The following is a 12,314-nucleotide window of genomic DNA, read 5'->3' as shown; positions in this document are numbered from 1 at the left end:
ATTTATCTGTGACCTTGGGGGCAGGAGGGGTTTGCAGCCCTGCATTTCAGCCCAGAGGCTCGCTGACACACACCAGGTTTGTGCCGTGGCTGCCCTGGACCTGCTGTGCTGTGGGGTTTCTGTCCAGCAGCTGCCGAGGCACTGGGGGCTGAGGGGCTGACGGGGTCTGCGTGTCCTCAGTGGCCAATCTGGGATCCCCAGCAGGAGAAGGACAGGGAGCTGCTGGAGTGAATCCAGAGGAGGGTCTGGAGAGAGAAGGACACCTCTGCTGTGAGGAGAGGCTGAGAGAATTAGGATTGTTCAGCCTGGAGAAGAGAAGCTTCAGGGTGACCTAACTATGGCCTTCCAGGGCCTGAAGGAGCTACTGGAGACACAGAGAGAGACTCTGGACAAGGGCCTGGAGGGACAGGACACAGGGAATGGCTTCCCAGTGCCAGAGGGCAGGGATGGATGGGAGATTGGGAAGGGATTGTTCCCTGGGAGGGTGGGGAGGGGCTGAGATGGAATTCCCAGAGCAGCTGGGGCTGCCCCTGGATCCCTGGCAGTGCCCAAGGCCAGGCTGGACATTGGGGCTGGGAGCAGCCTGGGACAGTGGGAGGTGTCCCTGCCATGGCAGGGAGTGGGATGGGATGGGATGGGATGGGATGGGATGGGATGGGATGGGATGGGATTTAAGGTCCCTTCCAACCCAAACCATTCTGGGATTCCATGATCTATTTGAGCTGTGCTTATGAACCTTCCCATAACGTCTTAACTACAGGAAAATAATCTTCCTTTTTGTGCACATGTATAAAACATTGGGTTTTTATTTAAATTACCCCCAAATTGTCAGAAATTATATTGGATTGGATTTTGTAGGTTTTGCAGGAAAAACAGAAAATTACATAGCTCTACCACATGTGCTTCTGGTCTGATCTCACTGGGAGTCTGTTAGGAATTAGCTGTGGAGTTGATGGCTTCCAGAGTGGCTGCTTACCCAATGTGCTGCTTATTATTTTTATTTTTCACTGAAAACTTCACCGGTTGTTGCTGTTTCCAAGTAGGAGCTGGGGCACTGTGCCCTTGGATGCAAACTGGATGGTTAAATTCCTGAAAGCCAGCTCTGGGCAGGCTCTCCTGGGTGTTTTGCACATGCCAGGGGCTGCAGTGATGGTAATTCAGCCAAGGAAGAGGAAACAGTCCCCAGTTTTTTTCTGTGCCCATGGTTCATCAAGTCCTCGTGTACGTTCGGGCTGTGCCCCTCAGTCTCTGTCCTTGTCACAGCATGGGCTCACTGAAAGGTTGCTGGAAGGTTTCTGACTATGGTGAGAGCCATCTGAGTCACAAAAATAAGTAAAATTAAACATGAATGAAACTGAGACGGATTTGGCCTGGTGAGACTTTAAGATGTGGTTGTTCTTGCAGCATTGAGCCCAGTATCAGTATTACAAAGTGTGACTTCTTTCTGTTGGCTTTGCATGTTTTGCAATAGGCTTTATTTTCATTACCAGAGAACATTTTTACATAAGCATTTGAATACATTTTCCTCTGTTCAGCAAGTTTTCAGCACAGGTTTCCATTCGTATTACCATTCTCCTTATTAGTGTGCACATTTTTACCATGTTTTTCATTGAAATCTGCTTCCATGGATGTGGGACTTGGTGCTCACCAGCTCCCATTGACTTTGGTGAGAATCCTCTCCAGAGAAGACTTGCAGAAACCATCTGTATAATTAAATCCATGTATTCCCTCATGAAAAACTCCTGTCCATGCTCAGTGTGCATGAAAACTTCTGAAACCAAATTGAGTGAAAGAGGAAACAGCGTTGAAAGAGACCACCCAAAGTACAGAACCAAACCAAGCATCATCCCTCTCCTTTTCCTTTATTCCAGAACTTGTGTCCATACTCCCACATCGAGGAAGAAGAAAAAATACCAGATTTATTAATTACTGGCAGAGATCTTTTCAAATAACAATTTTAAAAAGGTCAGAAAGAGCTGTCTGGGAAAATCTTCTCCACAGCAGCCTGCAAGGATGGGCAGAGGGCTCTGCTCTTTCTGGTGTCCATCCACACTAATCTGGGCTTAATCTGTTTTCACAGAGTCACGTTCCTGCTGTCAGGCTTGGCTGGTTCCCAGTGTTGTGCCTCACATCTGCTTGGCAGCTGAAGCCAAAGCTTCTCCCTTTTCTGTAGGAATTCTGACAGGCAACAGCAGGATGAATGACAGGAAATGGAAGTTGGATTCTTTAGCTTTGGGAAAGTGCAGGACAATGCACTGCTGAGGAATGCCCAGTGAAGGGACCAGAAGGGACTGCAGGTGGCCTGATGTGTCCAGAGGGTGCTTGGCCACCACTGTGGCTCGGAGCCAAGGGAAGGTGCCACCAGTGCTCGCAGCTTGGAGCTCTGCTCACTGCAGTCCACCTTCCATCGCTGGCACTGACATCTGAGCTCTTGGTACCACAGGTGCAGTACACAAAAATGGGTTTGATTGGTTTTGGCACCCATGGCAGGTGGTGGAGAAGGTGCTTTGACAATTAACTTCCATGATTTTTGCAAGGGTTTAGTCGAGTCCAAAGAAATCGTACCTTTCTCTTGAAAAAGCTGTTTATAAATGCTGATAGTTTGGGAATGGATCCAACAGGCCCTGTGTGTTTTACCTTGTATCATTCTCTCCCTGTTTTTTTTTGTTGTAGTCTAATGACCAACTTTCCTTTTCCCTTTACTGAAAAGAGAGGACCCTTCCAATTGTAGGATTTACCAGAAAAAGTGTGGCTGGTGGGAAATCCCACGCTGGGATCATCCATCAGCATTGCTAGAAATGACTGAAAGAGATATGTGGGAAAAGTTACAGAAATTCAGGAAATTGTGGCGAAATGATAAATTTAAGAACAGGAGTGACAGATTTGGCTTCTGGGAAGATGCATCAGAGAACTTTGATGGACTGTCTTGGGAGCTGTCCTTCAGAGACAAGGTCACCTCACTTTGTTTGCTGTTGCATTCTGAGGAAAAGTCATGTTTTTTCTTTCACTTTTAGATCTGTTGCAATGATTTGTCATTGGATTTTTTTCCGTGTAGTTCACGGTGCTGCCTTTTTGGTAGAAACTTTGATTTTAAATAATTCTTAGGCTTTCTAGAAAGGCAGCTCTTGTTCACAAGCTTATTTAGAGATGCCCAAGTTGATGTGGCTGCCCCATCCCTGGAGTGTTCCAGGCCAGGTTGGATGGGGCTTGGAGCAACCTGGGATAGTGGAAGGGAGTTGGGACTGGATGAGCTTTAAGGTTTCTCCCAACCCAACCCATTCCATGATTCTGTGATATGTTCATGGAGATGAAAATCAGATTAAGCCATGTGCTGTTGTTTCAGTTTACGGGGCTTCACATCTTCAAGTTACGGCTTTTCTTAGGATTTAAAAACATAGAAAAGGATGATATAAAGGCACACAAAACCAGATGAGATAATTAAACTAAGAAAACTGGGATATGTACTGGGGAAAAAGGCAGTGGCTGATTGGAGCTAAGGTGGTGCGTTCTGACAGATAACATCTGGAGAAGCACGTAACACCACTACGTTAGTGCCAAGGTTTCAGGTGAAGTAAGTTCCAGGTGAGTTTTGGGTCCACCTTCCTGCATGTGTTTGCTGTCAGCTTTATGTACAACCCATATGATTTAAAGCATTTCATGTGTCAGTGTAGTTGAAGTTGATGTTTTCTGGTGGGATAAAAAGCCCCGAACAGACAAAACCCAGCTTTTTGCTGTAAAGGTACTCTGCTCGTGTGCACCACTCTGCCTGGGAGCAGGGAGCTGCAGGTCTGGCATGGAAACAAACCCCTAAAGTGAATTCATTTAGTGTAAACACAGACACAACCTCGTGTTTTTGTTTTCAGATTTAACAAATCAGGTGGAGACAGCTGGCCTGCAGCTGCAGAAGGTGACAGCAGAGATGGACCACTACAAGAAGCTGTTACTGTAAGAATCCTGTTCCTTGATTGCTTCCCACTGCACAAAAAACACATAAACCACTTTTTTTTTTCCAGCAAGTGCTGCTTGTCACGATGATCTGAGAAGGTTTTGGCCAACAGAAGAACTATTTTATCTTCATGTTATTATTTCTAAGCACCTGCCTCAGCCAGCCTGGCTGTGGGAGCAGGGCTTCCTATCTCCAGCAGGCATTAATGGAACTGCAGAGGAGGGATAATGAGCCTGATCCAGTGCCTCACGTAACACACAGGTGTAGGATGCATTTTGGGAAATCCACATAAATTCGGGACTGAAAATGTGTGTGGGAAGTAGTGTGTACTGACAGAGCAAGGGGGAATGGTTTCCCACTGCCAGAGGGCAGGGTTAGGTGGGATATTGGGAAGGAATTGTTCCCTGGGAGGGTGGCGAGGCCTGGCACAGGTTTTCCAGGGAATTTGTGGCTGCCCCTGGATCCCTGGCAGTGCCCAAGGCCAGGTTGGACGGGGCTTGGAACCACCTGGTCTGTGGAAGATGTGAGTGGAACAAGATGGGCTTTAGGGTCCCTTCCAACCCAAACCACTCCAGGATTTTCTCACACTCCCAGAGCACTCCACAGCCCCTCAGAACACTCCCACAGCTGGAGCCTGACACCCCAACACCACCCAAACATTCCAAATTCTACAGCCAAGTGCTGAAAACCTCAGTGGGCACTGGAGCAGCCTGGGGACATCATCTCCAGGAGAATTCAGAGGGTGCCAGAGGATGCTGGAAAGGCACAGGCCCTGCTCCAAATGTGAAGCTCAGGAGTCAGGAACTGGCACTGCCTGGCTCAAGACCATCCAACGTCACTCTTCTCCCACATGTTCCTGAAATTTAAGCAAAGGATTCCTGCCTTTCTGCTCTGCACTTTCTGGTTTCAGTTCCTTTATTCAGGGGGGCTGACCATGACCAAGTTGCAAATATTTGGGATGCTTAGCAACAAAGTATTTCAGAGATAATGTAAGGATTGAGTGGGAAACAAAGATGTCATGAACACAGTTAAATAAACACTGAGGGCTTTCCAAGTGTAAATTAACATTTCAGTGTAATATGGGCACAGTTTAATAAAACAACATATTCTATATCTGTTTAAATGTAAATATGAAGCTTAACCATGGTTATTAATTGGTGAAATGATGACATAATGACATGAAACCTGCAAAGGTTCCAGCCCTTTTATCTCCAAAATTGGGATTTGTTCCATTTTATTCATTTATTACTCAAAACTGTCATCAGTGTTGCAAGATCTCACTTCTTGTTTGCAACAGTTGTGATCCAGGTCAGGCTGAGATGACACTGGAAGTGTAACTTCCAATTGTTAACAACTTTGCTAGAGCTGACAGAACTTTCTATTCGTGGCCTTTCACCTGGAATGGAAAATGCAAGGTGGGAAATGCACCAGAAGTGATGTCCAGGCTGCTGCAGGAGTAAGGGCTCATTTCTTTGGATAATACCCTTTTATTTCCAATGTTTTTCAGGGTGAAGTCAACAGAACTTGATGTCTGTCAAAATGAACTGAAAAAGATCAAATATGAAAATGGAATTGCTGAGGCCAGGTAAATGCTGAAATGATATTTCATTATAGATATTTTTGAGCAGTGAGAGCAAAAACTTTATGATTTTTAATGCATTTTTATACAATATTTTTTAAATTTTTCTTTCAAATGTCTAGATTTTACTTCATGATGAATATGGGGGGTTTTGACTGATGTTTTCTTTTCTAGGCATTTTTATTTCTGTCTATAAGTAAGAATGTAGTAACTACAATGCTGCTACTCCTTTATTTCATCTGTAGACTTACAAAAGAGCTGAAGGAAAAGGAGGAATCCCTTCTCATTTGCCAACAAGTCTGCAAACATTTACAGGAGGAAGTGGCCGAGAAAGAAAGGAAAGAAGAAGATCTGAAGAGAAGAACTGGGAGATCAGAGAGTGAGCTGGAAACCCTGAAAGCTCTCCTGAGCCAAACAGAGCAGGAGCTGCTGATGCTGAAGCAGGAAAGGTAAAGGGAGCTGAGCTGGACTCAGGTTCTCCTGAAAATTCTGGAGATTTTGGAGGTCATTGGATTGGTTTTTTAAATTATTACGGGATAGAAAAAACTTGAATGGAAGAGAAAAAAAGAAAAGGTCCTATAAAAAAATAGGAGTAGACAAGTTCTGCTTGGACTGCAGGGCTTCAGCTGGAGTTTAATCTGAGCCCAAATCCCATTTCTTGCAGCTGTTCAGCTGCTCTTTGTGCTAAAGGTGCAGGGAATGTTCAAACCCCTGAAATGCAGAACAGTTGGTGCCTCCTGGCACTTTCAAATGCTGAAAACAAGCCCGTGGTTGTCAGGAGTAAAACTGGATACGGAGATTCTAGTGCAGGTAATTAAAAAAATATGGATTCAGGTTGGTGAGTCCAAAGCAAAGGCACTCAAACTCGATCCCAGTCCAGGGAAAACAGTCCTCAGAAGCCCAGTGCTTTATTTTCCACATCTCAAAAGCAGTTCCAGGGACAATGGCAGCTTTGTTCATAGCTGAGACCCTTCAGAGCCAGACTGAACTGGTGAAGAGTTGCTCTCACACCTCCCCAAGCACCAGATCCTATCCAGGACCCTGGCTGAGGGAATACTGATGGCATTTTTGTGGTGGACAAGTTGTTAACAACATCACTGACAGGAACTTAACCTCTCCAGGAGTCTTGCCCTACAAGCCCCACGTAACAAACAGTACCTTGAACAACAGAAAGCACTCTGGGGTTTTCATTCCAAACCCATTACAATTTGTAAATTAATGATCCTAACATTCCAAGTTCATGAAATACAATTTCTGGTTGGAATATTTTAAGTTTCTCTGTGTTCTTTGAAATTTGTCTTGAGAAATACCAAAAAGTATTAAAATACCATTTGAAGTGGCAGGCCAAGTTCTGTATTTTCTTTAAAACACGAAATTCAGGAAGCAGGTCAGGGCATGGTGGAGATGCCAAGTGGCAACTCCTGCCCTGCCTCCGGGCAGGATTCCTGGGATTTATTGCAAATATACAAATATACATACTGAACAAAATATAAATACTGAGCAAAAGGGGAAGGAGAAGCAGGACTTCAGTGCAAGGAAATGGATTGCAGCAGTGTGGGCAGGGCCCAGCTTTACATGGAATTTTTGTTTTTAGGGAGCTGCTGCTGGTGTCGCAGCAGAGCAGGACGGAGCAGCTGCAGGAGGCGCTGAGGCAGAAGGTGCGGAGTGAGGACTCCTGGAGGGACAAGGTGACTCTGGGGGCTCTGCTTCGGGGCTTTTCAGTTTCACAAAGGGCACAGGAAGGCAGGGAACGACCTCCTCAGGTGCCACATGTGATGGAATCATGGACTCATACAAAGACTGGTTTGGAAGCCACTCAGCCAAAAGTTCTATCAGGAACACACAAATCTTGTTTGCCTGGGACCTCTGGGTCTGCTGGGGCCTCAAATGCAGAAATTTACAGGGAAGGGTTTGTTTTGGGGTGCCTCCTATTTCTAAAAGCACATTTAATGTTTGTTGAAGTTCACGGAATCACAGGATCCCAGACTGGTTTGGGTTGGAGGGACCCTAAAGCCCACCCAGTGCCACCCCTGCCATGGGCAGGGACACCTCCCACTGTCCCAGGCTGCTCCCAGCCCCAGTGTCCAACCTGGCCTTGGGCACTGCCAGGGATCCAGGGGCAGCCACAGCTTGTCCAAAGTATCCTTTGTACAAGGAGTTCTCCTGCCAGCCTCATCCAGTGGGGTTTGGGAAGCTGTTTCCCATAAACAGCTGGCACCATGTCAACTGTGTTTTCATCTGCAGCTTTTTCCCTTGAGCACCAAAAAACCCTGAACTGAATAAGAAATAAAAATATATTTATATATTTAAAAAAATTATATATTAAAAAGAATAAGGAATTAAAACAAATGTATATATCCGTGAAGGAAAATTTAAAAGCAGAGTTGAACAATAACTGTGACTTGTCTGATGTAAGCCTCACATAATTGGTGACTGAAATTACTGTATTTTTTGTTTCAATGTCTGAAAGCTTTATTTAGTCCCAGGAAAATCTGGGGACTGGTAGCTATTAGGATCAGTTACATTTCTTTGAAAACACCTTCACTGCCCTGTCACAGGATATAATTTGGGAAGGGGATCATGCTGCTCCATAATCACAGAGTGTTTTCAACCTGACATGAGAACAAGATAAAGATTGGTGGGAGGGAGAAGGAGCAGTATCAGCTTTGGTGTCACAGCCATTAAAATGCAGCCGTGGCAAGGCCCCAAAACCGGGCTCAGCAGCCAAAAAAATTCAACAAAGTGACAACGTTGCCTTTGGTTTGTGCCACTGCAGAGTATCAAGGGCTCAAGATTTCTGTCTAAAATACACATAAACCTTAAGTTGTTATAGTGGAACAACAAAAAAATCACTTTTAGGAAGTAATTTAAGAAATGACTCCATTGGAACACACCATATTTAGAGAATCCCAGGATTACTGGGGTTGGAAAAGTCCCCCAAGACCATCGAGCCCAACCTTTCAGTGACCACCCATCACCTTGTCACCAGCCCAGAGCCCCGAGTGCACGTCCAGTCCTTCCTTGGCCACCTCCAGCTGTGGTCCATCCTTCCAGTGCTTGACCACCCTTTCCGTGGAGAAATTCCTCCTGGAATTCCTCCTGCACACATTTGTTTTCTGGACTTTAAAAATATTAATTAATGAGGAGCATGTAAGTGGGTTTAAATCAATTAGTGGCCATTACGCTCTCTTGGAACATCAGCTTCCACTTTATTTCCTGTCCTGGTTCTCAGCTTCATTAATTTCAAATATTAGATGTGAAATGTTTGTGTAAATGAGCTCAGGTTTCTCTATTGCCTTTATTTGTGTAGTCTTTGTAGTCAAGTAGCCTCCAACAAGTGATCAGGATCTATAATAATAGGTAAAATTAATAAATTTGGGGAGTTATGTTCAGAATCCCAACTCCCATCTAAGAATATAGAAATAATAATAATAATAATAATAATAAAAATAATAATAATAGTCTACTTTGAGCATCTTACAAATACAGCAATTTTAAGCTAAACCTTAATGGGGCATTTGCATCTCTTCCACACCCAGAAGTTGGTGTATTTTGGTTTAAAAAGTAATGAAAATATTTCCAGTTTCTCTTTTCCCCCTAAAGAGTTCAGGGAGATTTATTATACTTCTGCTCATAATTAATGTGTGAAATTAGATAATTGTAATTAAGCTCATTGTGGGCTTTTGTGCTTTTAATCACTTGAAGTAATGAGGTTTGAGTTGTGCATTTAATGTGCCTGTTGTGCTCTCAGCCTGCTGCAATTAAATCCATTAGAATCAGCCTGCACAAAGGGAATGGGAACATCCTGGGTTAGGAAAAGCATTTTCCTAAATGCAGCCTTCAGGGTTTCCTCCAGAATCCAGGCTTTTCTATTGGGGAAATTACGGCTGAATTATTGGAGAAGCTGTACAGACTGGGATATTTTACCCAAAACTCCAGCCTGGAGAAGGGTCTGGGATGAACTTCCAGGGCCTGAAGGGGCTCCAGGAGAGCTGCAGAGGGACTGGGGACAAGGCCTGGAGGGACAGGACACAGGGAATGGTTTCCCACTGCCAGAGGGCAGGGCTGGATGGGATATTGGGAAGGAATTGTTCCCTGGGAGGGTGGGCAGGCCCTGGCACAGGGTGCCCAGAGCAGCTGGGGCTGCCCCTGGATCCCTGGCAGTGCCCAAGGCCAGGCTGGACACTGGGGCTTGGAGCAGCCTGGGACAGTGGGAGGTGTCCCTGCCATGGCAGGGGTGGCACTGGGTGGGCTTTGAGGTCCCTCCCATCCCAGACCAGTGTGACAATGCCACTGACACCCTCTTGTCCCCCAGCTGGAAATGGACCTGGCCAAAGGGGAGGCTCGGCACAAAGAAGCAATTCTGAAAGTCAGGGAAGAGGCCAGAGTGGAGCTGGACCTGGAGAGACAAAAACAGCAGGAACTGATCACAAAATATCAGAGAGAACACGAGGAGCTCCAGCAGAAGGTGTGCAATGCTCAAGAGAAAACTTGTGGCAGAAGATCACATAAATCTGTGAATGTGAAGGAATAAAACCTTCTCTCTGTGTCGTCCTCTATCTGGCTGATACAGTACTTTTTCCCACTCTTAGTATATGTAATTTTTTTTTAATGGAACAGGCTGAAAATAACTATTCCAGTCCAAGTTAATTGGTGTGGAAGTTCTTTCTCATCTCACATTTTCACCACCAAAACTCCATCTATGTCCCCAGACTAGTTGTTAATTATATTTAATCTGACATCATCATTTTTTTAAAGCTTGGGACTGTTTCAGGCTGTGATGAGGTGCCACAAGCCCACCCACATTTTTCCCCCTTCCCAAGTGAACCCAGCAGCTCCAGGGTGAGGGGCCAGTAAAGCTGGGCTGGACTGGTGCTGCCACCACAGGGGGTTGGGGGCTCCAGATCCCCCTCCAGTTTTATACAGAAATTGAGAAACTGTACCTGCAACCTGAGTTTTCAAAAGGTTTGAAACAATTCCTGAGAAACCTGGAAAAATTAAAAGGAATGTGATGAGGTTATATTGTTATTTAAAATCTGGGGCATTGTGCAGTGGTTTAGAGATGAGAATAAGGTTGGCTTTGTTCACTTGACAAATATTTAACCATGAGTTTTAAACCCTGAGGAAACACCGACTTGCACTAAATTTATCTTGAAGTTAAATTTTCCCATTTTTACCTCAATGTCTCTGTTTGATCCTGAACACTCTAATTAATCTCTGTGTTCTCAATGAGTGGTGATTAATTTGCAGCTCTCTGGTGTCCTCTGAGGGTATTATGTAAATTCAGAGCTTTTTTTTCCTCTCTGAGGACCTGTAAGTTTAAATTTGTTGGTTTTTTCCTCAAGTTAACATTTGTCTGCTATTAATTCTCCATATTTAGAGGTACTGAGTGGAGATTAATTCCTGTCTGATCTCACCCAGATCCCAGGTTTAATATCTAGTGCCACCAAGAGCTTGAGGATGGAGACGGAAATTCTGGAGAAGAAGCTCCAAGATGCCCAAATGAAACTGGCAGAGAAAGATGGAGACAAGGAAAAAGAAATCCAGAGCCTTAAAAGGCTCATCAGTGAGCTTGAATTCCAGCTGACCATGGAAAAGAGCAACAATGAATCATTCCTGGATAAACTGAGGAAAGAAATTAAGCACAAGTCAGATGAACTGGAAAAATTAACCCAGGAGAGGACACAGCTGATTCACAGTTTGAATCAAGTTCAAGAGGAGGTAGGAACATAACCCAGGAAATGCCTGGTTATTTTTACTTGGAGACATGTGATACCTAAAATCATTCAAAGTTCTGTGTTTCAGACCAGAAAATCCATTGACATGCAAAGATTTCCCAAACAAATCCATTGTCATTTCCTAAATATGGTAGATCACAAAAGATGGGAAGTTTTAATTCAGCAAACACTTAAATTAGTGTTTTATAGGAAAATGTATCTATTTTTCAGGTCCTGCAAGGCCTGCCTTAGTCTGTAGCCTCATGCCCCACTGCCCAAACATTGAGTAAACAAAAATGAATTCCCAGTTCTTAGAGTAGAAAACATGGATATTTCTCATTCCTTGGACTGGTGTCCCAGCTCCTACCAGTGCAGCCACGTTCCCTAACTCAGGAATGCATAAAAATGAACTAAATGCAAAGAGAAATTTGACTGATGGATGTTCTGACCACAAGCATTTGCTGAATGCTTGGAATATAATGGGAAGGGAGGAGAGAGCTGCTCCATGAGAAATGTGGAGTCAGGGACTGCAGATAAGATTAGGCTGGAATGTCCAAAGCAGTTAAGTGGCAGGAAAAAGAACTGGTCAACAGTGAAAATAAAACTCTTCCAAGTGAATTAGTGCTGGGGCTGGTACTGAGTTACTCCTTGGAAAGGTGGGAAAGCTGTGAGTGGAATTACAGTGAGGTTGTGCCCAATCTGTGCCCAGTCCAGGGTGGGGACATGAGGTAGAGGGGCATTGGCAGTGCTGGGACAACAGAGGGACTCCATGGCCTTTCCATGAGTGATTCCATGATTCCAAGTGTTCATACCTGATTCCATACCTGATTCCAATCCTGATTCCATGGCTCCATGCAGGTTGTGCTCTCCCACTGCAGAGGGTTCAGGGAAAAGCAGTTCTGACTCCCTTCGGTGTCACCGCACCTCTGTCCTTTGCCTTTCCTTCCCAAGAGCAGAAATACCTTCTGAGCCCTTCCCTGGGATTTCCCACCGGCTCCCGAGGGAACAGGAGGGCGGTGCAGGGGAGGTCCGTGTCCCGGGAGTGTCCAGGTTTGAGGGACGGCGCTTTTCC

General features: G+C 44.9%; 1 protein-coding gene across 9 annotated transcripts in view; it reads left to right on the top strand.

The window, feature by feature from the left end:
• Positions 1-12,314, top strand: part of LEKR1 (leucine, glutamate and lysine rich 1) — a 35,723-nt gene that overhangs the window by 21,265 nt on the left and 2,144 nt on the right. For 8 of the 9 annotated variants that reach the window (XM_042042228.1, XM_042042230.1, XM_042042232.1 and 5 more), the window contains 6 exons: positions 3,864-3,945; positions 5,454-5,531; positions 5,771-5,974; positions 7,120-7,213; positions 9,841-9,993; positions 10,947-11,246. In XM_042042228.1, the coding sequence (XP_041898162.1) occupies positions 3,864-3,945; positions 5,454-5,531; positions 5,771-5,974; positions 7,120-7,213; positions 9,841-9,993; positions 10,947-11,246 (911 nt within the window). The remainder of the gene's footprint in view (positions 1-3,863; positions 3,946-5,453; positions 5,532-5,770; positions 5,975-7,119; positions 7,214-9,840; positions 9,994-10,946; positions 11,247-12,314) is intronic. The other variant, XM_042042235.1, reaches the window with a different exon arrangement.

The sequence above is a fragment of the Corvus kubaryi genome, unplaced genomic scaffold, assembly GCF_017639235.1.
Source record: "Corvus kubaryi isolate FWS band 111438036 unplaced genomic scaffold, C.kubaryi_AGA036_p1.0 37397, whole genome shotgun sequence".
Lineage (NCBI taxonomy): Eukaryota > Metazoa > Chordata > Aves > Passeriformes > Corvidae > Corvus > Corvus kubaryi.
This window is presented reverse-complemented; position numbering and strand designations above follow the sequence as displayed.